The 27,723-nt window shown below is 41.7% G+C and overlaps 2 protein-coding genes across 6 annotated transcripts; one reads left to right on the forward strand and one right to left on the reverse strand.

The window, feature by feature from the left end:
* Nucleotides 1-36: 36 nt before the first annotated feature.
* Nucleotides 37-10,453, reverse strand: UNC50 (unc-50 inner nuclear membrane RNA binding protein). Of its 4 annotated transcripts, none has more exons than XM_073352582.1 (7): nucleotides 10,370-10,453; nucleotides 7,031-7,314; nucleotides 5,085-5,213; nucleotides 4,270-4,390; nucleotides 1,545-1,684; nucleotides 1,359-1,460; nucleotides 37-188 (listed from the first exon to the last, which is right to left on the reverse strand). In XM_073352582.1, exons 2-7 carry the CDS (start codon nucleotides 7,308-7,310, stop codon nucleotides 52-54), a joined length of 909 nt encoding a protein of 302 aa, XP_073208683.1. In that variant the 5' UTR covers nucleotides 7,311-7,314; nucleotides 10,370-10,453; the 3' UTR covers nucleotides 37-51. The 4 variants fall into 4 exon arrangements, with proteins under 4 accessions (XP_073208683.1, XP_073208700.1, XP_073208692.1 ...); XM_073352599.2 differs by lacking the exon at nucleotides 10,370-10,453 and adding an exon at nucleotides 8,802-9,916; XM_073352591.2 differs by lacking the exon at nucleotides 10,370-10,453 and adding an exon at nucleotides 7,750-8,770.
* Nucleotides 10,454-10,496: 43 nt separating this feature from the next.
* COA5 (cytochrome c oxidase assembly factor 5) lies at nucleotides 10,497-27,464 on the forward strand. Of its 2 annotated transcripts, XR_012159897.2 has the most exons (4): nucleotides 10,497-10,773; nucleotides 19,590-19,673; nucleotides 22,675-24,070; nucleotides 26,178-27,464. XR_012159897.2 is itself a non-coding variant. In XM_073352620.2 (3 exons), exons 1-3 carry the CDS (start codon nucleotides 10,672-10,674, stop codon nucleotides 22,714-22,716), a joined length of 228 nt encoding a protein of 75 aa, XP_073208721.1. In that variant the 5' UTR covers nucleotides 10,497-10,671; the 3' UTR covers nucleotides 22,717-24,198. The 2 variants fall into 2 exon arrangements, 1 of the variants encoding a protein (XP_073208721.1); XM_073352620.2 differs by lacking the exon at nucleotides 26,178-27,464 and having other exon boundaries at nucleotides 22,675-24,198.
* Nucleotides 27,465-27,723: the final 259 nt, after the last annotated feature.

Consider the following 27,723-nt stretch of genomic DNA (forward strand, 5'->3'; position numbering starts at 1 on the left):
TCATACTGTCAGCAGCTAAGACAAAATACACAGAAATATGAAATCCTGTTTTTATTTCACTCTGAATTCATAGAAAGTACAAAGTGTCTTGGTGAAGTTCCATCCCAGTGCTAATGAGAGCACATATAGCAGAATTAAGAGTGCAAATGGATACAAAAGGATAACTGTGTTCTTCAAAAATGGCAATGCTAGAAAAGAAATACAATTATGATTAGAGTACAAAATTTAAAACCAGCAATTAGTTGTATTAATAGACCAAACCCATGAACTCTTACATCTAGAGCACAGATCAGCAACATTTGGCACAAGGCCCACCCAGGTAAGCCCTATAGTGGGCTGGGCCGATTTCTTTACCTGCTGCATCTGCAGGTTTGGCCAGTCGCAGCTTCCACTGGCCGCAGTTCGCTATTCCAGGCCAATGGGGGCTGTGGAAGTGGCAGCCAGCACATCCCTCAGCCTGCACCACTTCCCGCAGCCCCCATTGGCCTGGAGCAGTGAACCACAGCCAGGAGGAGCTGTGATTGGCCAAACCTGCAGCCACAGCAGGTAAACAAACTGGCCCAGCCCACCAGGCCACATGTCAAAGGTTGCTGATCCCTGATCTAGAAGGACCCTGGGGAGAGGCTGTCAGCATTTCATCAATTTCTTAACAGCTTGGTTAAAACTAGGTGCCTGTTTATCATCCCTGCCATGCTTATTCTGCAGCCCTTAGCCCAGATACAGAATAGCTTCTATCAGAGTAGAGGAGTAATTGAGGTAGGTCTGCATACATTAGTACAGCCAACCTGCTCAATGATTTTGTTGCATTACTACCCTCCTCTCTAGTCAATCTGGGAGTCCAAAACTAATGTAAGGGTCTTGAGGGTTGAAGCAGTATATTAACTGGATTATAGTACAACACAATGGCGAGCATCAATAAGTACCAATATCTTCTGTGCAAAGAGCGTTTTAACACCACAACATAAACTGACAAGTCCTTTAGGTATAAACTTTTTAACCCAGTTGGACATTTAGATAAGGGTGTATCTAGCATTCTTGGCAAAGGATTACAAATAACTCCAACCACGAAGGACAGAGGCAGTATTGGGTTCGGAAGGGAATGGGAAAAGTTATGTTCAGAAAAAATTTAACAGAATGGAGCAAGTGGAATTGCTTCATTAGACAGTGAAGACTGCAAGACATCTATCTAGGAAGGATAGCTTAAAAATAAATCAGCATTGAATTCTTCTCCTACTTCTGCATTTGAGATGATCATTTCAAACATATGAGTTCTAAATTAAAGTAGCTTACTAGGTCAAGGCTTGTTGGTTTTCCTATAGTCAGTTGCCTAATTAATAAAAGCTTTTGAAATTACTTACCACTGTACCCTAGAAATGTTACGTAGATATAATAACCAATTGCAATCAGCCACACTGTATTCCCAACAAAATATCCCATGAATGAGGCTGTTGAGATAACATCTGTAAAAGAGAAGACAGTTGCTCTGTGACCTGCATGAGGCCCAGCACCAGGGCAAAAAGCATTAAAAAGGGTGTTCTACTTACAATTGATGAAAAACAGTTGGATAAAATGCAAAATGACTAGAAGTGGATAGAAAGCATTCAGATGAACATCAAAGGCATATCCCCATTCCACATCATAGTCTCTGCTCTGTCGTTTTACCAAGTACTTATTAGAAATAAACCTAATTGGAAAAGAAATTCAAAAGGAATAAGTTGTGAAACAATTTCACACTTTCATGTTTCCTGAAGTTATAATGCTGACTTGACATTCCACCTATAGTTAAAGTAATGAAGTCACATACAGGAAAAACCCTCAAGTCTTTACCATTTAATTCATAAATTCAATCCTTTCAAATGTTTCTGCATAATTGCCAACCTCAGCTGACTGAAAATTATTTCCCTAATGTGTGAATAAAACATAGTAGCCTAAGCAAAGGTGAGTATTTCCTCAAAAAGACAGCGCAGACCAGCCTTTTGTTAGCCTTTCTCTCTCAGCAGTAGTCACATTCTTTGATGCTAAGTAAAAAGTGCAAATGTTGTGCACAGGAGAGCAAAGACTGCTGCTGTCACTACAGACAGAAGCAGCACTGTCTTTCAGTTGGCCCATCCACTCACTTCCCAAAAGGCTGGCTATATCCTACATCTTCACATTTCCTGTGTTACAAAAATCTCTCAGTTGCATTTAATTTTAGAGACAGAAGGCACACCGGTTACCTTATTTAATAAATGCCTCATCTTCACCAAAAAAGGCAACAAAATACTTAAAAATATGGGTACGAACTTACTTGCTGCACCCAAAAACAAAGCAGGCCAAACATGGTTTCTGGTCTTGAGCTTATGGACCAAATCCATAGCTTAGCCTAATTTTCTCAGGCAAACTTCCACTGAAGTCTATGGAAATTTTGCCTAATTAAAACCTGAGTAAAGAGCAAAGAATTTGATTATACATTTTGGACTTACACCTGGAATAAGAGCAGAACATTCCTCGTATGATCAACAAACTTCCAAAGACATTTTGAATCAAATATTGAATCTCTTTTTCAAGGGCACTCTACTTTAAAATGTCATTTTCACTAAGAAATCAGTTATTTGAAGTGCCCCTGATTTCCTTTTCATTTTTGACAACAGCTTCCCTGCCTTTTTCCCCACCTCCCTGCTGGTTCAAGTGAACCATACAAGCAGCAGAGAAAAGAGCATGTGTGAGAACTGAGCCCTTCCTGTGCGTGTGCCTCGAAGAAGCAACTGAAGGCAAGAGATTGCCTCTGCTATTGGTCTCCTCTGACAGGAAAGTCTTACCACTATTCTCAGCTGTTTCCCTCAGAGGCCCAATTCTGCAGAGGAACCAGCATTCGACATATTCTCAACTATTGCCCCATCAGGTGATACCCTAAAGTACTGGAAAAGTCTCCCGTGTCTGCAGGGAGATTCTTGGCCCTCACTATCCTGACAAGGTTCTTAGAATTGGAACACTATATCTGTACAAAGGCACAGGAAGTAGGAAGGGCTCTTCACTCACTCTGCCTGGGGGTCGGGACCCATCAGGGGTCCGCAAGGTTATTACATGGGGGGGTCACGAGCTGTCAACCTCCATCCCAAACCCTGCTTTACCTCCAGCATTTATAATGATGTTAAATATATTTAAAAAGTATTTTTAATGTATAAGGGGGGGTCGCACTCAGAGGCTTGCTGTGTGAAAGGGGTCACCAGTACAAAAGTCCTGCACTAAGAACCCCTGCACTAAGCTCTGGGCAGTTAATGAGGCCCCTTGATTCCCTCTTGTCCTTCCCATTGACTACAGGGAGGGGAGGGGAGTGAAGAAAGGGGCCTGTTTCCCCTCACCCATGGAGTGGGAGGGAGAACTTCTCTGCTGCACCTCTTCCATTATTACTGTGGCTCAGTGGAGAGGTCAAGTACAGGGACGCGAGAAGAGTGCGGTTCTTTTTGCTCGTTCCCTTCCTCTCCCAATCCCATGCAGGGCACCAGGGATAATGAAGGGAAGCTACTACCACTCCGTGCAGGTGTCCCAAAGGGAAGGGCTTGGATAAAAAGGAAGCATCCCAGCCACTCTCCCAGGCTCCTGCAATGGTTTGAGGAACAGGAGAACCTGCCCACATCTCTGAAAGAGGAAACACTGCTGCTATGTTACTGGGAAACATCCTCTTACTGCACATGAACTCTGCCCAGCACAGGGCATAATACTCATGTGGCATACATAATATGGCAGGAGACAAAAGTGACAGTGACCACAGGAGCAGAGAAGCTGACAAATGCATAAAGCAAACTCTTATAATCACCTCCGGAATTACTTGTGACAACAACAGTTAAAATAGTTCAGCGAGAAGGGTGGCTTGACTTTACAATGTTGTGCCATTAAACATTAAGAATACTAAACACAAGAATTCATCTGTTACATGTTTACAAGCATGTGATTTATTAAAAAAGCCCCAAAAAAGCAATAAAAAAATCTCTTGAACCCTCCAGCATTGTTGATAAAGACCAACTCAGCAGGAAAATAGGCACTGAGAGGTGCAACTGATAAATTTCCTCTAAGTAGTGACTTTTTTTGCAGAAAGAGATCAAGCAAAATAAGTATTTTCTAATGCTCTTTCCCAATAGAGCTCTATTCACAGCCAATGAAAACTCTTAGCCCTCTCTTCTGAGCCAAGTCATATTGTTACAGATTTAAGTACAATGCCTCAGCAGCAGGGAACTGTCAACTGCCCTATAGCAATGCCTAACTTAGTTCTAGATGGAATTATTTACTTACCACATTAAAGTTGCTATTAGAAGGCCAACGCCTACACAGTCTATAAACACAACCCAAAGAAGTAGCTTTATCGTTTGAAAAAATCCCATGTCCAGCACAAATCCAAATCCTATAGTAGAAACTGGGGGCAGGGGGAAGAGAGAGAGAGAAGGGGGAAAAAAGAGAAATTAATCCTTCCTAGCTGGAAAAATGCTACATCACCAAACAATGCCAATCACTCAAACTTTGACATTCCAGGGATTAACTTTTTGGAGGTCTCCTGAAATCTCAGCATTTTCCCCTTTATTCCGCCTCACCCCTAAGATCTTCTGCAAGGCAGCCCCTTCTTCTATTAAAATGCTGCATACCGTACCACTTGTGTATAATGTGGTTGGCTTACGTTCAGCGTGTGGCACATTTCACATTTTTAAACTTAGAATCTTTTTATGAAGAAGATACCTTGTTAAGCAGAAGTGCAGAGTAAGAGCAACAAGCAGAGCTGAAGACACACTGCTTTCAGTTACAACAAAACCACGTGATAGTGCATAGTTTTCTGGCTCTGAAGACTCAGCTGTCCTTCAGACTGCCATTCAAATTTCCAGTCCATTTTAGTTGAATGAAAATGCAGTACACATAAGACACATTCTTATTGAGTTCCTTTGGCAGCTTTGGGAAAACAACCATGAAACACATATGGATCTAGGAAATATTTCCCATCCAACTGCAAGAACATTAAAATTTCAGAAGTGACTGCAGGTACTGTGCCAAGTCAAAAATGGACTGGGTGTAGTGTTTTCACTGTTGCCTTTTAAAAAACAATTTGACCTGAAGCTTACATGCAAAAGATTTTCTTTGGCTTGGTGATGGCCGACGTCCACAGTGTCTCGCTGAGGCTTTGTTCACTGTGTAACTTTGTATTATCAAAGCATCTAGGAGTCCTAGTTGTGGACCACGACAGCACTGTGCTAGGTACGGTAAAAAAAGGGCATCTCTGCCCCAAAGAACTTACAATCTTAAGTATCAGACAAGAGACAACAAATAGATAAAGACAGACGGAGTCTCCAAGGAAACAATGAGACAATACTGGACAGCATGATAGGCAGAGGTCTCAGCATACAAGCAGCCTAATTGTTGCCAAGGGTACTGTAGGCATCACAGCAAAGGAGAGTTTTGAGAAGGCCTTTGAAGGTGGATAATGATGTTCCTTTGCTGATGCTTATGGAATACTCCTCCCAAGCGCGTGGATCAGCATGGGGGAAAGCATGAAGCCGCTGTCTGAAAATTTAACAGTGGTGTAGTGGGCAATGGAGGCTGGCAGTGCAGGAAAGGAAGTGAGCATCCACAGGTTGATAGCGAATAAGAGATGATCAGTAAGACTGGGGGCTGATCATGAAGGGCCTCAAAAGTGAACACAAGCAGCTTATGTTTGATGTGATAGTGAAGAGGCAGCCAGTGGAGGGATTCAAAGAGAGGGGTGATGTGGTCAAAGCGCAGGCTAGGAAAATGATCCTCGCAGCAGCATTGTGAATGGATAGGAGTGGGGCAAGATTCATTTGTCAAGGCCAGAGAGAAGGATGTTACAGTGATTGAAACATGAGATGAGGATACCTTGGACAAGAGTTTTAGCTGTATGGATGGATAAGAAAGGCCTATCCTTAGGTACAGCCTGGATGTAATGACCTAGCGAGATGTCTGAGTCAAGATAATGTCTGGGTTACAGGTCTGAGTGACAGGCAGGATGGTGGGGTTTGTCCACAGTGACCAAGAAAGGAGGTAGCAGGAAGGTATGGGGGGGTGGGAGGGGGTTTGCAGAATAGGAGCTCTGTTTTAGCTATGCTTAGCTTGAGCTGGCAGCTAGACATCCATGAGGGAGTCAGAGAGACAGTTCAAGATTTTAGTTTGGACAGAATGGTAGATCTGTGAGCCATCAGCATATTTGTGTTTGTAGATAAGATGACCCAGAGATAAAGTATAGATGGAGATGAGAAGGGGAGCAAGGACAGAGCACTGTGTAAAGGGTACTTTGCCTGTAATGGGTTCAACATTAGGGACTGTCTTTTTTTTTCTGTGTTTGCACAGTGACTAGCACAATGGTCCTAGTCTACAATTTGGCTGCTTATGTGATAAGGTAATACACATAATAATACATCCCAGTTTCTAATCATCCAAATGTTCAACTATTTTTTTTTAAAAAAGAATAGTCATTCATTCCTCTGGTTGTCTTTGCTATGACACAATGATTGAAACCGACACAGTTTGAAACACAGAACAGAAACAAGACTTGATTACAACAAACATAAAGAAGAGTCTTTAGAGGATTCTAGATACAGCTAGACCCTGCGGTTTACCATGGTTCTCTAATTTCTAAATGGTTACTGTAACCTTTGAGTGTAGATAGCTCATCAGCTTCTTTTCCATTCTGATTAAGGGCCTCTACAGTCAAAAACCCAGGGTGCTGAAAAAAACCCTGTGAAGATACATTCCTGCAACTTTATTGAAAAGAGAAAGATCTTATCTAGCCGCCGCCACCACCACTACAGTATCTGCGCATGTCACAATTAATGTGTTTATCCTCACAACACCCATGTAAGGGTGGGAACTACTATTTACACAATTTTACAGATGAGGAAGTGAGGATTGCGAGACTAAGTGAGTTGACCAAGGTTACACAAGGTCTGTGGCAGAGCAAGGACTTGAACCCAGGCCTCCCTAATCTTAGGCTAATGCCCAATTCTTCCTTTTTCCCACCTCATTTTCGCTGTTCATGGAAATAGACACTCACCACACAGCCAGATACTCAGCAATACCAAGAAAGCAGGATCATCTCTTGCCCACTGGTCCTTTGTTTGTTTCCGGTAATGAAAGTTTCTATAAACTCTCTGTGGTGAAGTGAACAGGTAGAGCATCTGCCAAACAGCAAACTCAAAGTCCATCTGCCGGAAGTGAAGGAGCCTCCTCAGGTATTTGTAGCGTTTTGCACCCGCTGTATGTCGCGCTGCATCCCTGGAGTTTAACGCACCATTGCCCTGGTTTTGGGAACTAACTGAAGTGGTCGGCAACATTTTTCTGAAGAAAAGATTTTAAAGTTAAAACTAATTTATTTTACATAATCTTAGAAATGATAGACAGCAGATGTAAAATTAGAAATGTTTTAAATTATGTAGTGTTAATTACGGCATTTAGATTTAAATCTGATTTGCAAGGGTAATTAGGCAAGTAGGTAGCTAAATACTACCACTTGTGCCAGCAAGATTGTACGTGCAAAACTGTAAGCTAGAGTGAGCCCCTTTCAAAATTTGGCTATGTATGTTAATTGAGTCACCTTTCTGCTGCCTACAAACAATGTATTAAAATAGCATAGTTTAGAAACTTGCACACCAGGATTGGTGCCAATAACACATAAATTAAAATTCCAATCTGCTAACAACTCACTGTGTGGCCTTTGACAAATTATGTAACCTCTCTGTCCCTCCCCTTTCCATGTATAACACAAACAATTACCTGCCTACTGCATAGGGTGCTGTGACAATCTTTGTAAAATGCTCTGGAAACAAAGCACTCTTCAAGCACTAAGTATAAAAATATCAGAGGGATAAATGCCAGAGAGGGAGAGGAATTATTTAAGCTCAGTACCAATGTGGACACAAGAACAAATGGATATAAACTGGCCACCAGGAAGTTTAGACTTGAAATTAGACGAAGGTTTCTAACCATCAGAGGAATGAAGTTTTGGAATAGCCTTCCAAGGGAAGCAGTGCGGGCAAAAGATCTATCTGGCTTTAAGATTAAACTCGATAAGTTTATGGAGGAGATGGTATGATGGGATAACATGGTTTTGGTAATTAAACATTCATGGTAAATAGGCCCAATGGCCTGTGATGGGATATTAGATGGGATGGGATCTGAGTTACCCAGGAAAGAATTTTCTGTAGTATCTGGCTGGTGAATCTTGCCCATATGCTCAGGATCTAGCTGATCGCCATATTTGGGATCGGGAAGGAATTTTCCTCCAGGGCAGATTGGAAGAGGCCCTGGAGGTTTTTCACCTTCCTCTGTAGCATGGGACACGGGTCACTTGCTGGAGGATTCTCTGCTCCTTGAAGTCTTTAAACTACGATTTGAGGACTTCAATAGCTCAGACATAGGTGAGAGGTTTTTCGCAGGAGTGGTGGGTGAAATTCTGTGGCCTGCGTTGTGCAGGAGGTCAGACTAGATGATCATAATGGTCCCTTCTGACCTAAATATCTATGAATCTATGAATCTATAAATGTACAGTTTTACAATTGCCTTTGAATGTTTTTACTATTAAAGATGTTCTATTTTACACTGCATTATATTTTAATTATTTCAGATAAAAATTCAGTGTGCCCCACTCCTCAAAGAAACATAGGCATGTAATTCTGGGTTGGAGGGAGGCACCTCTGTTTGCTTGGGATTCAAAGCTATGAACCTTCTCCCCACCTAAGCTCTTTCTTGCAACAAACAAAACAAAACGAAGACAAGATGATTGAGTCTCCCCTTATAAACTTGAGCCCAGTGGGCAGGGCATTTACCTAGGCTGTGGGAACCCTGGATTCAAACTTCCCCCTTTGCCTGAGGTGGGGAGAACACAGGTTTCCCATGTCTCAGATGAGTGCCCTCTGATTGCTGGGTATTCTTCGGTGGGTCTCTCAATCTGTCTTGTTGAAGCTGTTCCACTTTATATTAATAAAGAGTTATTGCAACAGGGTCTTGAACTCGGGTCTCTGAATATCAGTCATAGTTTAAGGGCCTGCAAGGACCACCAGATAATCTAGTTCGACCTCCTGTATATCACAGGCCACCAACATCACCCAGAATCCCACACTGAACTCAACAACCAAAATATTATTGCCCACAGGAGACTAGACTATGTGTCGTCACAGGCAGAGAATAGGAGGGACTACGGATATATCTACACTAGCACTTTTGTTGGTAATACTTTTGTCGGTAATACTTTTGTCGGACAAGTGGACTGGGGGAAAAAACACACCCCCAGCTGACATACATTTCACTGACAAGAGCCAGTGTGGACAGCGCTATGTCGGTGCGAGATGCTCATCGGGGTGGCTTAATTATGCCACGAGGAGAGCTGTCTGCCGCCAGCATAGAGTGGCTACACAGGAGACCTTACAGCAGCGGAGCTGTAGTGGTACAGTTATGCCACTGTAAGATCGGTAGCGTACACATAGTCTGAGGTGGACCAATGCCTGAGGCCCCTGCAATGGAAGGGAAGTGATTGAGATATACCCAGATAATCCTAGCAAGTGACCCACACTCACACACTACAGGGGAAGGCAAAAAATCCCCAAACGCTGAAGTCACTGCCAATCTGACCTGGGGGAACTCTCTGCCTGACCCCAAATACGGGGACAGTTAGACCCTGAACATGAGAGAGAGAGAAAATGCTCTGAGACACCTCAGACACCAACCCAAGCCATCTAGTGGCCCACCTCCACAGCGGCCACCCAGGAGGCCACTAAGGAGGAAGGAGACCCAGCAAGTCCCCCTTAACGCTGGGGAGCACAGTCCCGCTCAGGCCGAGCCTATTTAAGCGTCCCCGCAAAGTGGAACAGCTTCGGCAGCGCGGAGGGAGACCCCTCCCCACCCCGCCAGCCGCAGCGCCCAGTGCTTCGGGCAGCTCCTGGCCGGTGGGAGACCCGGGTTCAAGTCCCTTCCCCCCGCGCGCGCGCTGCTCCCTGGGGGAGACACTGGGGTGGGGGCGGTGCCGGCCTCCGCTCCGGCCTCCCGGGCAACCATCTGCCCGGGGCACCGGCCCAGAGGCGGCTCCAAGGCGCGACGCCTCCTTTGAGGACCCGACGGGCGGGGGAAGGGCCGCGCGCAGCAGTACAAGGGAAGGACCCCCCGCCCCGCAGAGATCCCAAGCCCCGCTGTGGCTCCCGCCGGGCCGGCTCATGCAGGAGCTGGGGGCGGAGCCACGGGTGTCTCGAGCCAAGGCCAACAGTTCCCGCGGGGGCGCCAACGGTTTGTGGCGCAGGCGGGACCCTGGGTCGCCCTGCCTAGGCAGCGCGCGCGCGCGCGCACGTTGCGCAGGCCCACGCGCCCGAGGGGCGAGAACGCCGTCCGCAGCTGCCCCGCTCACCTGCCGCTCCAGCCCCGCCCCTCCCAACCACACACAGCGCGAGGGTCTCCCGGGGCCGCGCGCACCCCCAGCAAATTCCAGCTGCTTCCGGCAACGTAGCACGGCGCGCGCCCCCTGACCCGGCCCGTGACCCTGCGGCGCGGAGCATGCTGGGTACGGTAGTTCCTGTCCCGGCGGGAAAGCGCAGCGGCGGTGTCTGCCCGTGCGCCGCAACTGGGTCAAAGGACAACAAGATGGCGGCGTCGGCGTCGGCGCTCCTGCAGTGAGAAGCCCAGAGGCTGTGTGCGGGGAGCGCTGCCGCGATGCCCAAATACTATGAGGAGAAGGAGGAGGACGGGCGGGCCTGTGCCGGGGTGCGGGAGGACCTGAGACAGTGTCTGCTCGAGACCTCCTGCGTCACACAGGTACGGGGGAGGGCGGGGCCTGCTGAGAGACCCCGGCGTCATACAGTCAATGTGGGGGGCTGGGCGGCCCCGTCCCTGTTACCCCCGGGTGAGGGGCTAGGCCGCGCCCCTGCACCTGACTCGCGCCCGGTCCCGCAGCGTCCTTGCCGCTGCAAAGCGGTTGGGTCCTCCCGGCCGCACTGGGCCTGGCTCCCCTGTGACAAGGGACCATCTACATAGAGCAGCGAGTCGGCCCCAGGCTGGACGGATGTGGGTGAAACCGTCCCTGCGCCTCGGAGCCCCGTGGAGTTGGCACAACTACAAGGGAAGAGCTGGACACTGTCTTCCCCATCTGCCATCAGCAGAACCGTCCCAACAAGTTACACCTTCACAGGTCAACGTATCGAAGCCTTGCCTTTATTTACACACGTGCGACACCGCTGAAGGCCTTCGTGCCCCAGCGTAAATGGCAAAAAACGTGATCCATCTCCCTCAGAAGGGTCACTGGCTGAGTTCCCCCACCTTACATGGGAAATTGGTTCCAAGGAGCCTTGGAAAGCCTGATTAAAATCTACCAGGCGGCACATGATGGTGATAAAACTAATAAAATATTATTTGTCTCGGGCAAATAGCCAAGCAAAGGAAGAATTCAGAATTGTAATCCCAGGGGTTTCACTGTATGCATTTGGGCTATTAACATTTTTGACTGTTTTCTCATCTGAAAAATGTGGGGAATAATATAAGAGTATTGTTAGACTTTGTTGAGCACTTCCAAAGTGAAAATCCTATAGAGCGCTTTGTATTATTATTAGATCAATCTACTTTATTTTCTCTGGGATAACATATTGTCTGTATTTTATTCTGTCATTGGTTGCCACCTCTTGTGATGTCTTGCATGACAGAACCATTATCACATGATTTATCACATTCTGAGCTGTCAAGATTTGTGACTTTAGGGTTGTAATTTAAAGGGAACTGTAATGCTCATTTTGACATTCAGGAGATTTTGAAGTTGCTAATAAGCAATCTTCAAAATATAATACCTTTTCTCTTAGTCAGGCCTACATCTTAGTCCTGTTCTACACTGGGAAGGCCTGTTCTACACTGGGAGCACGGGAGATCAATCTAAGTTACGCAACTTCAGGTATGTGAATAACATAGCTGAAGTTGACACCACGGTGAGTCGACAACTGATGCTCCCCCGTCGACTTTTCCCACACCTCTCGGTCCCGGAGTCAATGGGCGAGCACTCAGCGGTCAACTTATGGTGTCTAGTCTAGACTAGATGCGATAAATCGACACCACCACCCCCCTTCCCCCCGCTGGATAGATCCTGCGGATAATATAGACAAGCCCTAAACCTCGGTAGTACTGGAAATAAAAGCGCTCTTTGTTTTGTTTGCTAAATTGATCGTTAGTATATAAACTGTCAGTATCAAAGCTAGAAACTCTAGTGCATATCAAAGAAGAGAATTCATGGAAAGTCAATGTCAATAGAAGAATTAAAACGTCTTTAAATATTTCAGACCTTGTGATTATTTCCAGACCGAGTACCTCCAGAGCTAACGCTGTAACCAGCTGGTCAATAAAAATCAAAGAATTTGCCACTTCAGGCAACACCACCAACGTGAGATCACCATAACTTTTTATCCCTTGAATAATAGGCTACGGAGGCTTTGTAAAAAAATCCTTGTACAGAGAGACTTTCACTGAGTGAAATTGCAGAAAATTAAATAAAAAAAAGCGACCAGGTATGAAAGTTTGAAGTGGTGAAGTTTTAGACCATGTTTTCAATTACATAGGATAAATAACCTGAAAGGGCCATGCCCACTGTCTAACATGAGCTAGCAATAAACCTTTTTTCCTGTTGAAGATGGAGCCTCTGAGTAGGTTTATGTGCAGCTGCTGAAAATCTATAAACACTAGATGCCAATAATTACCTGATCGTTTTCTGCACCCTCAGCAAGTTTGCAGATGACACTAAACTGGGAGGAGAGATAGATACGCTGGAGGGTAGGGATAGGATACAGAGGGCCCTAGATAAATTAGAGGATTGGGCCAAAAGAAATCTGATGAGGTTCAACAAGGACAAGTGCAGAGAGTCCTGCACTTAGGACGGAAGAATCCCATGCACCGCTACAGACTAGGGACCAAATGGCTTGGCAGCAGTTCTGCAGAAAAGGACCTAGGGGTTACAGTGGACGAGAAGCTGGATATGAGTCAACAGTGTGCCCTTGTTGCCAAGAAGGCCAATGGCATTTCAGGATGTATATGTAGGGGCATTGCCAGCAGATCGAGGGACGTGATCGTTCCCCTCTATTCGACATTGGTGAGGCCTCATCTGGAGTACTGTCTCCTGTTTTGGGCCCCACACTACAAGAAGGATGTGGAAAAATTGTAAAGAGTCCAGCGGAGGGCAACAAAAATGATTAAGGGACTGGAACACATGACTTATGAGGAGAGGCTGAGGGAACTGGGATTGTTTAGTCTGCAGAAGAGAAGAATGAGGGGGGATTTGATAGTTGCTTTCAACTACCTGAAAGGGGGTTCCAAAGAGGATCGATATAGATTGTTCTCAGTGGTAGCTGATGACAGAACAAGGAGTAATGGTCTTAAGTTGCAGTGGGGGTGGTTTAGGTTGGACATTAGGAAAATCTTTTTCACTAGGACGGTGGTGAAACACTGGAATGCGTTACCTAGGGAGGTGGTGGAATCTCCTTCCTTTGAGGTTTTTAAGATCAGGCTTGACAAAGCCCTGTCTGGGATGATTTAGTTGGGGATTAGTCCTGCTTTGAGCAGGGGGTTGGACTAGATGACCTCCTGAGGTCCCTTCCAACCCTGATATTCTATGATTCTATTTTAAAAATGCAGATTGTTGTACACCTGAGCTTTTGTTTTTGAATTGCCATATTTCCATCTAAAATCCAAAGGAGAAATGAACTGTTAATGTTTGTAAAACACTGTCTGAACATGTGAATTGCTACATATATGCCAAGTATGCAAATAGGTTCAATTGCTGTGATGGCATTGATACTTAAACTTCTTTACCAACTTACTGTTTGAAAACATGCAGTGCTCACTATATTATCTTTATGGACATCTCATTTTAAATAGACCAGAAAATCTTGCCCTCTTTCATGATAAACTGAAACCTAGAAAACTTCCAGTATCTTGCATTTGAGGGCAAATAGAAGAGAAAGTGAAATGTAGGAATGAGAATTCCACAATGATTTATTTACTTTGGAGGCACCTACAATAGAGATAAGTATAAATAAACAGAATCATTGTAAGAGAAGATGTGTGTGACCCCTAAGAATCCCTCAGTGCGAACTGGCAAAGGGTTCACTGTTCTGTAACAGTAACTCTTGACAGACCTGCCAGACTCACTGCTTTTCATAAAAGATGTCATGTACCATCTTAAATTAAAGCCAGAAAACACATTGATCATAAATACGCTTGTGAAATGTCTGTATAGATATGATGTAAAAAGCTTTATATGTACAGTATAAAGGAAATATGTTTCTACAGTCTGAATCAAGGCAGAGTTGACAAAGAGGTATCTACCAGACAAAGATTTTATATCACTTGTCTGCCGCAGTTCACAATGTAAATTAAGCATTGTTAGCCAATACAATGGAAGCCCTCTTTGCATACAAAGTCAGCATGGGGATGTGAAGTCAGCACAATATGGAATAAACTTTTTGGGGTGCTAGGGAGGCATCCCAACTTCAGTATCCAATAATTAATTTTGGGGGATAAAAGAGAAGGCAAAAGGACTTTATCTTTATCCTGCACCTGAGGAAGTAATCGTTCGGTGGGATTTCATTCATGAAAACAGGATCCCAACCTGTCCTGGTTGGAAACACTACAAAAGACATTTTGGGTGAGATAAAATTCCTTAGTCAGAAGGTTAGCCTGCTAAGTTATCATAACAAGAAAAGTGAAGGCTAGAATTGCCCAGTGGAGGTTCTTTGGGTGGCTAACAGGCGGGAAGTGTCAAGGAGGTAATACCCAATTAAGCACCAGCAAGTCTCTCTCTCACTGGAAACACAGGCTAACAAGGTAACTCACAGTCCTGGGCACCCCAAGAAAGTGTCACGGTGGGTTAGTTTATTGTGTATGATCATGAGCTTGGAAAATGTGTGTGAATTGAAACAGAAATGTTAAAATTTGATCATACAGAACTTCAGGTGTGGTAGTGTGATTTTTTTTCTATAAAAGTCAAATGGTTGTGTTAGAAGTTCTGTACTGTTAATAAAATTTTAGTTCATTGAAACAAAAAGTTCATATGGAAAGCTCCCATCAGAGTTGGCACCCTTGCTTGGCTACTTGAATAGGAGCCTCAGGACTGAATAGAAATAGAGACTTAAAAAAACTTTCATCCGCTAAAGGTGGTCCCTTCAATTGGGGTTGAAGCACATCAGCAGAATGTTGTAGGGAAGCTTGCCCTGCTGCTGTCTATGTTGTGTAGATAAGTAGAAAACGTCTGTCTCCAAGACTGTCTTGTTGACACCTTTCACCAGCACAATTACCACTGTTTTGTTTTGTTTTTGGTCTTCTGGTGACGATAGCTTGCTTTTAGCATTACGTTAAGTCCAGTTTGAATAAATCTAAAACCCCTCAAAAGATGTGTATCCAGTTAGATTATTCTTCTGTCAGGGTGGATTTGATTTAAATCAAATTGATTAAAGTCATGATTTAAATCGCTAGTCAGGAAGACTCTATTTAATTATGGATTTCTACATAAAAATGCATTCTTGTTGGTTGTTATAATCTTAGTACATATTCTTCACAACTCAGAGTTAGATGTAGGTTTCATTTTTAGAAGATACACATTATACATTTTTAAACTGATTTATTTTGAAAACTTTTCAGATTAGTTTTACAGCTATATCAGAAAATGAACGATTGGTTATTTCATTTACCAAAGGTAGTTCACCTCCCAATGACTTCATAAAGATCTCCAATTCAACAGGTCAATCATTAATATTTGGAGGATTTTCTTGCCAGGCTGCATTAGGAGGAGAACATCACCAGACACACATTTAAATTGTTTTATTTAACTAAAACAACAACATTATGTATTCTGGATTTTTTTGTTCAACTGCAAACATATAATATTTTAACAAAGCAAGCATATGAATTTTTGAATGTAATTAAACATTCAAGTTTTTTAAAATCAGGTTTCTTTTTGTTAAAATTGTTTTTCACTAAAATAGTTACATGATTTTTTTTAAACAAAAATTAAATAGACTATGTCATCCATGTCAACATGAGAAACTCAAAATATTCGCTGCTGCAGCTAATTCAGTGGTCTTCACCTTCATTTTCCTGTTTGTTCATAATCTGGAAAAGAAAAACAAGCTTTTCTGCTTTTTCAGGTTCCAAATGATTTCTCAATTTGGAATGAATTAGTCCAAAGGAAGAAAATACTCTTTCTACAACGGCAGAAGGAGCTACTGCTGTTAAAAGAGAGATTATCACTTCAACAGTCTCTGAATCCAAGTTCTTAAGTGACTTCTACCAGTTCACTTGTGTGACTTTCTTTAAAACATAATCAGCAAACATACATTTCTTGAATGGTTCACCCTTAGCTCTGAAGTTTATTATAGTTGGCATTATGGAGGGATGATTGCTGGATGTCCATGTTATAGCCAACTCCTCTTCTTCATCAGTTAAGATTTGACCCTGATACCAAGTATTGAGACTATTTGCAAGAAAATGAGCTGGAGATAGTGCTTGTCCCATTCGTTTTTTTAATGCTTGTAATTTAACTCTGTCATTGTATATTTCTCTTTTTAAGATCTCACTCAGTTCCTTCCAACTTTCAACAACATCAGCAATAAAACAGCTATTTCCTTGCATTTTGTTTAAGACTACAGAAATAGGCTTCAGGGTGCTCAGCATGTGTTCAACATTTCTCTTAAGCCCAATGTTGAGAACTTTGGCTGTGAGAGTGCCATCTCATTTTTCATGATTTTGTTCACAAACTGTCATCAGATTAGGCCAGTTCTTGATACAGTGCTCAAAACAGTCCACTACTGAGTTCCATTGCACGTCTTGAGGGAGAGTTAGCTTCGTTCCTCCCACTTTTTTCAGAGTAGCTGCTGCAAAGTGGTTGTTATGGAAGTATTTTGCAATTTCAGCAACATTAACCTTTATTTCTGGAACATTGAAGTCTTTGGCTAGGAGGTGCATCAAATGAGTACTGCAACCGTATGTTGTTAGCTTGGGACTCTCTTCACTCTCTCCTAAATTTCTTCTCATCTTGGATACATTTGCAGCATTGTCTGTGACCAAGCTGCGTACTAGACATTTGAATTTTTTTTCATAGTTTGTTATAGCTTTTACTGCTACTTCTTGTAAGTATTCTGCTGTGTGTGCATTTCCTGATGTATCAGTTGTTTCTGTAAGGAAGACATTTCCTTCTTCTGTTGTCACACAAGCACATACAACAGGATCATTGTGGACATTGCTCCACCCATCAAGACTCAGGTTAACGATTTCATCCTCTAGACCTTTTGCGCGCTGCTCAATTTCTCTTTCATACGCTTTATCCAGCAATTTGCCTGTGACATCTGCTGGTACTGTGACTCTATTTAATGACTGAACCATGTTAATGAAGTGTGGGTTCTCAATCATACGAAAAGGAAAGTTTGTTGCATAAACAAATCAGGCAATTTTTTCATCAATTAGCTCTTTTTGTAATCTGCTGGTTCTTATCACAAACTTGTCTATGGTGGTTTGTGGATGATGGAGGTTTTTTTTTCTTTTTGCTACAGGTTATATACTATGGCTGTGTGACGTACTTGATGTGACTAAACCACTATCACTGTCAGATAACTCTGAAACTATAGAAAATGATGGTGATCTTGAAGGTGGATAGTCTTCAGAATCTTGTATGTTGAGGATGGATTCTCCTAAACAAAATAAGTCAGTGCAGTTATTTAATTATTATTACCGTACTGCTCATTTAGCATTCACTGACGCTCAGTACTACTTTAAATGTGAAATTGTACAAGTAAGATCTGTTTATTTCAGCTATTTTTTTTTTATCGCAACTGCATCTAAAATGATAGTACCATAAAGTAACCACTATATTTTTTGCTCAAACATGAGAATTCAGGAATAGTCCAGAGAGAAGACAATCAGTCCGTAAGAAAGAAGTATGAATTAAAAAAGTTTACCAACCTGAAGATCCTGCACGTTCAGGATGTTTGTGTACACAGAGTCAATCCCTTTCCTCTCTCTAAAAGTACAAAGTTTCAAAAAGTTCATCACAGGAAAGATGTTTTTCATCATGTTCAACGCAGCTTCCTCCTGAGAAGGAGCACTTTTCATGATGTTGTTTCATTTGGGCAACCAGGCCTTGCATTTCTTTGTTCCACAGTTTGCATTTTTCACGCATGCCTGTTTTATCCACAAGTAGAGGAACTTAATTAAAATATCCCCAAACTGGGTCTCTCTTATGGCCTGCTGCCATTATAGGTTTTCCCTTTTAGTGAGAGAATGGTATGTTAGATCTCAAATCAATGAAGGCTACACTCGGAAAGACCTCAAGACTTCCGGAATATGCTGCTCAAACAGTTTCACTTTTGTTTCTACTGCCTGTTCCTCCCTTCTCACATTTATCTCCAGACTTCTTCTCCTTGTCCAGATCTATTCCATCCCCAAGAATCTTCTATTCATTGAACTTTTTGAAACTTTGTACTTTTAGAGAGAGGTAAGGGATTGACTGTGTGTACACAAGTTTGCAGAGGGACAATAGGGTTGAGGTCAGTTATTTCTCACCTCTATATACTTATTTAAAAACATTTTTGCTGTTAACAGGCATGTTATCTCTGGGGACACAAATCCACAGTTTGAGAACTGCAAAACTAACCAACTTTCCTTGGTTGGCAACTTGGTGCCAACTTTCCAATGTGCTGAGGGATGCTCACTCTTCAACCCCTGGTTCTGCCACAGGCCTGGCCCCACTCCACCCCTTCCCGCGCCCTCCCCTGAGCCTGCCATGCCCTCCTGATCCCCTTTCCCCCAGAGCCTCCTGCACACCACGAAACAGCTGATCGGGAGGTGGAGGGAGGGAGGGGGAGGTGCTGATCGTCAGGGCTGCTGATGGGTGAGAGGTGCTAGAAGTGGGTGGGGGCTGTTGACATATTACTGTGGCTCTTTGGCAATGTACATTGGTAAATTCTGGCTCCTTCTCAGGCTCAGGTTGGCCACCACTGTTCTAGATTGAGCACTGAGTCCCATTGGGTATATAGAAAGATTAACCTAAATAATCTGTACAGAAGCCCCTGGAATCCCATCAGATTGGGTCCCTAATCCAAGAACTATTGGAACTCATTTACAAAACTTTTCTTAAAAATTATATGAATATATTGTCTCATACTATAGAATTAGAATTTATAATCCCTATTCCATGATGAGATAGCTTTGAGCTATCATGTATCTTAATTAAAATTATCTTTAGATAGGTTTTTTCCTCAAAAAGCATTTTATCCAAAAAAATCCAGTTGAAATAAAAAAAATCAGGTTGTTTTTTTTTTGTTGTTGTTGTTTTTTTAAACATTGATTTTTATCCACCCTGGTCTTCATTTTACTGATACAAGCACATGTCTTGGGAGTGGGAGGAGAAGGGAAAGAATTATTATCTGGACTTTCACAACTCTCAGTTCCACTTACCTGGAATTTACCACAGCAAAGAACACAAGTTAAAGGACCTTGGACAAAGTTTCAACAGTGTCCACAGGACTTTTTAGAGGTGCCTTGTCTGTAGTGTCCTTTCCACTGAAGAAATACACTGTATTCTTATGCTTTTATGTTTCATGTGACAGGAAGGAAAAAGCCCCAGACAATGCTTGAAGGAAGGACACTGCAGAAGTTTGCAGGTTTCTTTTTTTGAGTGCAAAAGGTCAATGGTAAGTGATTGGTTTGATTGTTTGTTAGTCTTTGTTGCCAGTATTTTTTTGGTTTTTTTTTTTTTTTTTCCTTTTCTAAAAGATTCTGATGAGGAAGAAGACACCATTGAAATGAATCAAATTGACATCATTTAGGAGAATAGCTCCTTACTTGTCATAATTGTAATTGGTCCTTAATAAATGTTAGCTCTTGTGAACATTAGTATAGCGCATCTTTTGCACTCAAGCAAAACAATGAATTAGGTTGTGGGTATAATCCAACAAGATATTCATATTTAAATTGGAGAAGGCTCAGAGTGTGACAGCTGCAATAAAAATAGGAAATGATAAACAAAATTGGGGTTATTTTAAATATGAAAGATCCGTAGGTAAAATAGCTTTTTAATATTTAGGATTGATATTTAGCCATACTTTAATCTTATCTATTTGAGATCATGGGAAGAAACAGAATTGGGGGACATTGATTTAAGTTTAGAGGAGACTCATTGAAGGATCATTTTACTGTGGTAATGGACTTCTGCTTTCCACTTGAAGTTTTGTATTTTTACTGTAATGTGCTTAGGTAATTGGATGACTGTTAATTTAAGGAGATATAAGTCAGTTTTATGATTGAGTGACAAACTCTCCTTTTGGGAGTGAGCGCTCAAGTACCACAGCATACTATTATAAGTACCTACCTTGATAGAAAAGGAGGAGTTTCCCCAGACTGGCTATGAGTTTCTTGTATGGAAATGTTGACCTTTGCGGTCATAAAGCTTTTTTTTTAAATAGGGTAGAGACAGCAAAGTTGATATCAAACCATTCCACACATGATGGGCACACAGCCTGTTTTTGGTCTTACCTAACGTGTTACTTTGCTCTATAATGAATAAACCCTGATTTTAATTTTAGATTAAGGAGGGATGCAGAAATGGAACATACCTAAGATCTTTCATCCCACTCTGCTGCTCTAGCCTCCCAGCCTTCAACCCTTCTCCAGGGGAAACTGTCTTAATTCAGCTAGAAAGGAAAATAGAATTAAGCTAGAAATATGCTAGAAAAGTGTCTTCAAATGTCTTATTTACTCTCCAACATGTCTACAACAACACTGTACCAATCTTCAAATATTTCTCATTATAGTTCAGTATGTAACAAGGACAGATCAAAAAGACTAGGTAGGTGGTTCTCAAACTTAATTGATTGCGCCCCTCTTCTTTGTGTCTGTAGTGGTTTATGCCTCCCCGCCCGCCACACAGATACGTACACGGATTAGAAAAAAATCAACATGCACCTCTGATTAAATATTAAAAACAGTAAGGCATTGATTCAAACAGAGCCAACGACCCATTGTAACAGCAAAAGCAAACCTGTGATTGTGGCCAATGCTTACAATTAAATGTGCAGACTACATTGTAGCGAACAGATTAATCTATAAATGGCAACATCTTTGTTAAATGCTCTGCAAGCTTAACAGAAAACCGTCAAAATGCACAGCACCATCTGAGGACCTGATATGTCTTTGCTTTGCTAGTTATTTATTGCTGTGGGTAAAATGTGAACAGTAAGGTTTTTTTCCCCCACCTCAAGCACCTCATGCCCCCCAGAATGCATTCCCCACCCTCTGTCCCAGAGAGCCTCATCCCCCTGTTTGAGAACCTCTGGATTAGATTATTTATTCTGGAAAGGAAAAGAGTGAGCGATTATGATAATTATATTTAAATAGGAATATAATAGAAAAGGCTGTTTGTGTGCTTCTGCTTAACCTGTCCCGTAATATAGGGGAAAAAGACACGTTTGTAGACCAATTAGATTAAAAGGCAACAAACTTAAAATGGAATTTTAAAAGATTTTGTGTTCTGGAATTTTACTATCTCAGGGTACTAGTGAGGCAAATAACTTAGTACATTTTTTAAAGGATTTGGCACTGCATGCAAAAACAAATACTTTTAACATTTACACTAGATTAAAATGATTAGGGTTTTCAGTTGTCATATTTCAGGACATAAGAAGATCAGCAGCTGGGTAAAGAATAAAGTATGCTTCTGTGCTAGCAATTAGATACACAAATGGGCAGGGAGTGTACACGTTCTCTCTCTCCACATGGCATGGTGACTGTTGTAATATGGTCAATCTTATGTTTACCTAACTTTTTCTTGTCCTATAGCAATGAATTCTAGTTAATGATTTTGCATAGTAGTAATCTGTTCCTCAAATTTAAGTGTCTAGAACATACTAGCTGAATTATTGTTGGATTCAAGAATACTCAGTCATCGCAACCTTGAAAATGGAAAACTTAAGCTCAGAGGAACTATGCCAGGCCAAAATAACATGGCCCTTCTTGCTGCCATATCTCTCTGCAGTGCTAAAAACAATCTACTGTACAGCAGCTCTCCACTCTCAGCTTTAGGAAATGCTGGTGTACAGTAAATCTTTAGGCTTTTTCCTCCAATTATATATCCATGTATTACTTCCCTTAGATATTAACTTGCTTTTTCCTAAATTGAATCTCACTTTATTTTTCACCCATATTTATAGACACTGTAGGTTCCTTTTTATATTACCCCAGCCTCACAGGTGTTTGCAACACCTTCCATTTTAGCTTACTCTGAATTTGCTGTGTAGCACATTCTCCAGATCACGAGTGATGATCAGTAAGATAAGACTAATAAGTATTCTCTACAGTACCCCACGTACACAGCTTCCTCACTCTCGCGACTCTATTGTACCACTTACTATTATTCTGTCTAAGGTCCTTCAGCAAATCTGAAGTCTACATGATAGTGCTAATCAGTCACCTGGTATTAATTATGAGTAAGATTTCTGAAGATAGTGCTACCATGTACTGTCACACCAGTCTTGAGTCTTTTTATGGAGAAACCATTTATTCTCTTCAGTGACTTTTTCCTTATGGTATCCTTGTTTGTAAAGTGCCAGAAATAGAAACACAGGTGTTTCAAAGCAGTTCTAATACTAGTATTTTACATTTTGCAATATGTTGACTTAATTATTCTTCAATCTTTAGTTGGATGGCAGAGCAAGATTCAGAGGAAGGAAGGGATACTGAAGCCTTTCTGAAGAGAGCCAAGCATGGGGAATTGTGAGTGTATTAGTGCTTTAAGCAAAACACAAAGACTAAAATAAGAAGAGTATGTCTGCTGCATCCTCCCAGTCATGAAGTATTCTCATGGAAAATACCTGCTTTCAAGAACTCTGATCAATTGAGGCTGGCATGCACCTAAAATACTAAAAAGAAAACGAACATTAAGCTGGCAGTTTGGAGTGATATGAAACGCCCTAATGCATTTTAAATAAACTATGCAAAATCCAAAGTAAGCTGTAGCAATCTTTAGCTGAGTCAATTTGTTTTGAAATTGAGATTTCCTTTCAGTTTTTAGGTTTGTAGTTTTATTTATCTAAAATCATAAAACGTCAGAATGAAATACTATAAAATGATTGAAATTGGTAGGCCGCTTGAGTAGTGTTCTGCAGTATCATTCAGGAAACCTAAGATAGGTCTCTTGTTTCCCAGGTTGGCAGGGCCAACACACACTGAATGTACAGTTAGCCTCTGGGGAAGAGAGTGGCTTATGTTGCTCAATAGTGAGTTCCAGTTAGAGTGCAGTTGGTACCTGTCCAGTCCCCAAGAACTGTGACAGCATCTCTTCATCCCTCCACAGAATTCCCTTTTTAATATGATGGTTGGTGTAAATTCATTCATACATTGTAGACTTCACTACTGAAGAGCTAAATTAAAGTTAAAATATGTCTGTCTGAAAGTGATTGTTCTTTTCGAAAAACAACTTTTAAGAGAAATATAGTTCATCTGACCAGTACTAGTGTATAGCTGAAGACTTGCGTATGAGGAGTAAGGGTAATTAAATGTCATGTTTTTCACCCAGACATGCAGCTGAAGAGATATCGGTTGTCATTTTTATCATAGTGTGCCGACAACAGCCTCTAGATTCCTTTGAGGTTATGCTGGACTTCCCCCTTACTACCCAAACAAATATACTTTACACACTTGACCACAATTCAAAATCACATTTTTTCTTAACTTATTAAACATTCATTATGTATCACAAACTTTACAATTTTTTGTTTTTTTGTCTTATTCCTGCATTCTTATTCCTTTCTGTACTCTAAAATGTATATATGGGTGTATAATTTTCAAATATCCATGCACATTCATTTAAATTATGACTGGTTTTCTATGGTAAACTTGTTTTTTAAACTCTTAGCATTTCCATATGTTCCATTTGTACTACTTAATTCACAAGTTTGTATAATTGCATAAGTAAGTCATAATGTAGTTCAACTGGAAGACTAAACTGTAAATGGGGAAAAAGAAAAAATGTCGGTTTTTTTTGTTTTTTGAAATCAAGGATGTCTCCTCCCAGTGCCAAATCTGTCTGTAACATGTAAGTATTGGAGGATGTTCTTTATGATATATACTGCCTAGAGTTAAGCATTTCACAGGTCCAAAAATAATTGGTCAGTTGGCTTGTCATATATTTTAAAGCACTATTTTATTAGAATGGGAACAACAGTAACAAAAGAGAGGAAGACTTTGTTTCTAATAGGCTTAGCTCAGATACTTACTCCTAATTACAAAAAAAATTACTTAACTGAGTTATTTCATCTTAGAACAATGCAAGACACAATGAAACCAAGTTCTAAAAAATGAAAGAATGGCACCATAATGCAATCAAAAATGTAGGCAACCACCTACATCACTTTTTTTCTTGCTGGAACATGTGACAGTACAGTAACTCCTCACTTAACGTTGTCCCAGTTAACTTTGTTTTGTTGTTACATCACTGATCTATTAGAGAACATACTCATTTAAAGTTGTGCAATGTTCACTTATAACATTGTTTGTCTGCCACCTGCTAGTACAGTACTTTGTTTACTACTTGCAGGATTCTTTGGAAGAGCAGCCCCTCGGAGCTAGTGGGTGGGTGGGAGCTTGGAACCAGGGTTGGCTGGCAGCCCCCCTATCAGCTCCCTTCCACCACCATCACCACCACCACGCAGCCTGACAGTGGGCCCCCGCAGATCAGTGAATCCCCACTCCCTCACTGCGCCTCCCACCCACAGCAATCAGCTGTGTTGCAGTGTTCAGGAGGCTTAGGAGGAGGAATGAGGATGTGGTGTGCAGCCTCCCTGTGCCTCCTGTACCCAGCAATTAGCTGTTTCGCAGCATTCAAGAGGGTGGGGAGGAGCGAGGACGTGGTGTGATCAGGGGGAGGGAGTTGAGCAGGGGTGGGATGGGGCCTTTGGCGAAGGGGTGGAGTGGGGGCAGGCCAGGGGCAGAGCTGTGGGTTGAGCAGCCTCCAGCACTTTAGAAAGAACAGCAAGAGGAGCAGCCAAACAATCCACCCTCTTTCACCTTCTGACTCCACCACCTCAACCAAGCTTCACAAACATCATTGCTGATTACAGGATTAAACTGTTTAAAACTTATACCTATATTACATTGTTTAAAATGGTTTAAAACTTATACTGTATATGTAAATAATGTCTTTTGTCTGGCAAAAAAAATTCCCTGGAGCCTAAATCCCCCCTCTCCCCATTTACATTCATTCTTATGGGGAAATTGGATTCACTTAACATTGTTTTGCTTAAAGTTGCATTTTTCAAGAATGTAACTACTGCGTTAACTAGGAGTTACTGTATTTGAGTGTGATCAAATAATAGGTGGTCAACTGGCATTTTTTTGACCAGTTTATCAAGCCTAATGTTGCCACTCAGTTTTCTTATAAGAACATAAGAACGGCCATACTGGGTCAGACCAAAGGTCCATCCAGCCCAGTATCCTGTCTACCGACAGTGGCCAATGCCAGGTGCCCCAGAGGGAGTGAACCTAACAGGTAATGATCTAGTGATCTCTCCTGCCATCCATCTCCACCTTCTGACAAACAGAGGTCAGGGACACCATTCCTTACCCATCCTGGCTAATGGCCATTAATGGACTTCCATGAATTTATCCAGTTCTCTTTTAAACCCTGTTATAGTCCTAGCCTTCACACCCTCCTCAGGCAAGGAGTTCCACAGGTTGACTGTGTGCTGAGTGAAGAAGAACTTCCTTGTATTTGTTTTAAACCTGCTACCCATTAATTTCATTTGGTGGCCCCTAGTTCTTACGTTATGGGAACAAGTAAATAACTTTTCCTTATTCACTTTCTCCACATCACTCATGATTTTAAATACCTCTATCATAGCCCCCCGTAGTCTCCTCTTTTCCAAGCTGAAAAGTCCTAGCCTCTTTAATCTCTCCTCATATGGGACCCGTTCCAAACCCCGAATCATTTTAGTTGCCCTTTTCTGAACCTTTTCTAATGCCAGTATATCTTTTTTGAGATGAGGGGACCACATCTGTATGCAGTATTTAAGATGTGGACGTACCATGGATTTCTATAAGGGCAATAAGATATTCTCCGTCTTATTCTCTATCCCTTTTTTAATTATTCCTAACATCCTGTTTGCTTTTTTTACTGCCGCTGCACACTGTGTGGACGTCTTCAGAGAGCTATCCATGATGACTCCAAGATCTTTCTCCTGATTAGTTGTAGCTAAACTAGCCCCCATCATATTGGAAAAAATAATCCCAATTATACATACAATGTGCATTACTTTACGTTTATCCACATTAAATTACATTTGCCATTTTGTTGCCCAATCACTTATATCTATTCATGAGAGTGGGATTCCTTTACTTCTGTTCTTCATGTAGTATGGCTCCAGGGGGACCAAACCAGGCAATTTGCCACTTTATATACCCTTTTATCTAAGCCATGATCCGTCTTGGTAACAAAACAAGATTTATACCAGTAGTTAAACAAAGTGAGGCACTCACAAAACATACTGTAAGCAAAACTTAGGGTTACCCAAGAACTAATTTCTGAAAAAGGCTTCTTAATACTCAACTCTGTATTTAATAAGAAAACTTAACAGTTTCTCAGAGCTCTTTCAAGGGCATGTACTTTAAAAACAAACATAAAATCCCCTCCAAACTGCATTGGTTCCCTAACAAAGACATCTTTTCTGTGAATAGTTGTACCTTACAACCAGGGCACCTTTGTACCCAAAATATAGAGAGGCATCATGGGGAAATACTGTGACAACTCTTCATATTCCTTTTATGGAAGATTAATGTTGCAGAGATCAGTTTTATCACATTTTGTCTTTCACCAAGTCGATCTGAGCATAAAAAGAAATGTGTCTAAACACACGATAAAACAGGCAAGGAGATTCATGAAATTTTAAAAAGTACTAGCCCAAAAATTGCTTGGTGTATGCAATATTCAGTTAAATTAGCTATATACCTTTAGATAGTTATTTTCAGCTAATGTTAAAGCAGTTTAAAAGTAGCTGCTTTATATGGGGGCAATTTTTTCTTTTGGAGCCCTTTAAAAGCTAAATAGCCTCAAAAATGATAATTTAACTCTTAAAATGGGGGAAATCAAAGTAATTTTAGCCAGCCTGATTAGTAAACTAGAACTTAAATCAGGAAATGAGTGTAAGGATAAAGATAACTACCAGTTTTTGCCTACCTCCTCTGATGGATAATTAATACATACACTGCTAACTAGAAGGCCAGCCCCAAGAATGGCCAGATGTTTTTAATGATAAACAATGTCTTTTCAAGCATTTGATAGTTTTTGAAATAGATAAAATTTGGTAGTTTTGTGCAAGAACTTTAAACAGTTTTTCTTATGGAGTTTTCCTCTTTGTTTAGATGGATAGTGTCTATCTTGTATTACTCCTGAGGGAATTTGGTGCCAAAAAAAAATAAAAATTCTATGCATGATATTTTCAAAATGCAAATTGCATTTGTCAATAAATAAATGTGGGAGCTCCAGCATGGCAGTGGGGAGTACAGGCCACTGGCTGCATGAAGCTGGGAGATCAACGTGTAGCCCTCCTCCCCAGGACATGGACTCAGGGGTGAGGCTGCCCCTGACACAGCGCAATGGCTGGGCCTACCCCAGAAACCCCCTGGAGCACTGCCCCTCGGCACCAGGTGTGAGCAAGCAGGCTCAGCCTGGCAGGATCCAAGCGTGAAGGGGCT

The sequence above is a fragment of the Lepidochelys kempii genome, chromosome 1 (genome assembly GCF_965140285.1).
Source record: "Lepidochelys kempii isolate rLepKem1 chromosome 1, rLepKem1.hap1, whole genome shotgun sequence".
NCBI classification, from domain to species: Eukaryota; Metazoa; Chordata; order Testudines; family Cheloniidae; genus Lepidochelys; species Lepidochelys kempii.

Coding starts and splice junctions, on each gene's coding strand:
- UNC50 (XM_073352582.1), bottom strand. CDS start 7,310: ATGTTGCCGACCACTTCAGTTAGTTCCCAAAACCAGGGCAATGGTGCG. Junction 4,391..5,084: donor CCAAAGAAAATCTTTTGCAT/GTAAGCTTCAGG, acceptor CCCTGCCCCCAG/TTTCTACTATAGGATTTGGA. Junction 1,461..1,544: donor CCAACTGTTTTTCATCAATT/GTAAGTAGAACA, acceptor TCTCTTTTACAG/ATGTTATCTCAACAGCCTCA.
- COA5 (XM_073352620.2), top strand. CDS start 10,672: ATGCCCAAATACTATGAGGAGAAGGAGGAGGACGGGCGGGCCTGTGCC. Junction 10,774..19,589: donor AGACCTCCTGCGTCACACAG/GTACGGGGGAGG, acceptor TTCATGTGACAG/GAAGGAAAAAGCCCCAGACA. Junction 19,674..22,674: donor TTGAGTGCAAAAGGTCAATG/GTAAGTGATTGG, acceptor TTCAATCTTTAG/TTGGATGGCAGAGCAAGATT.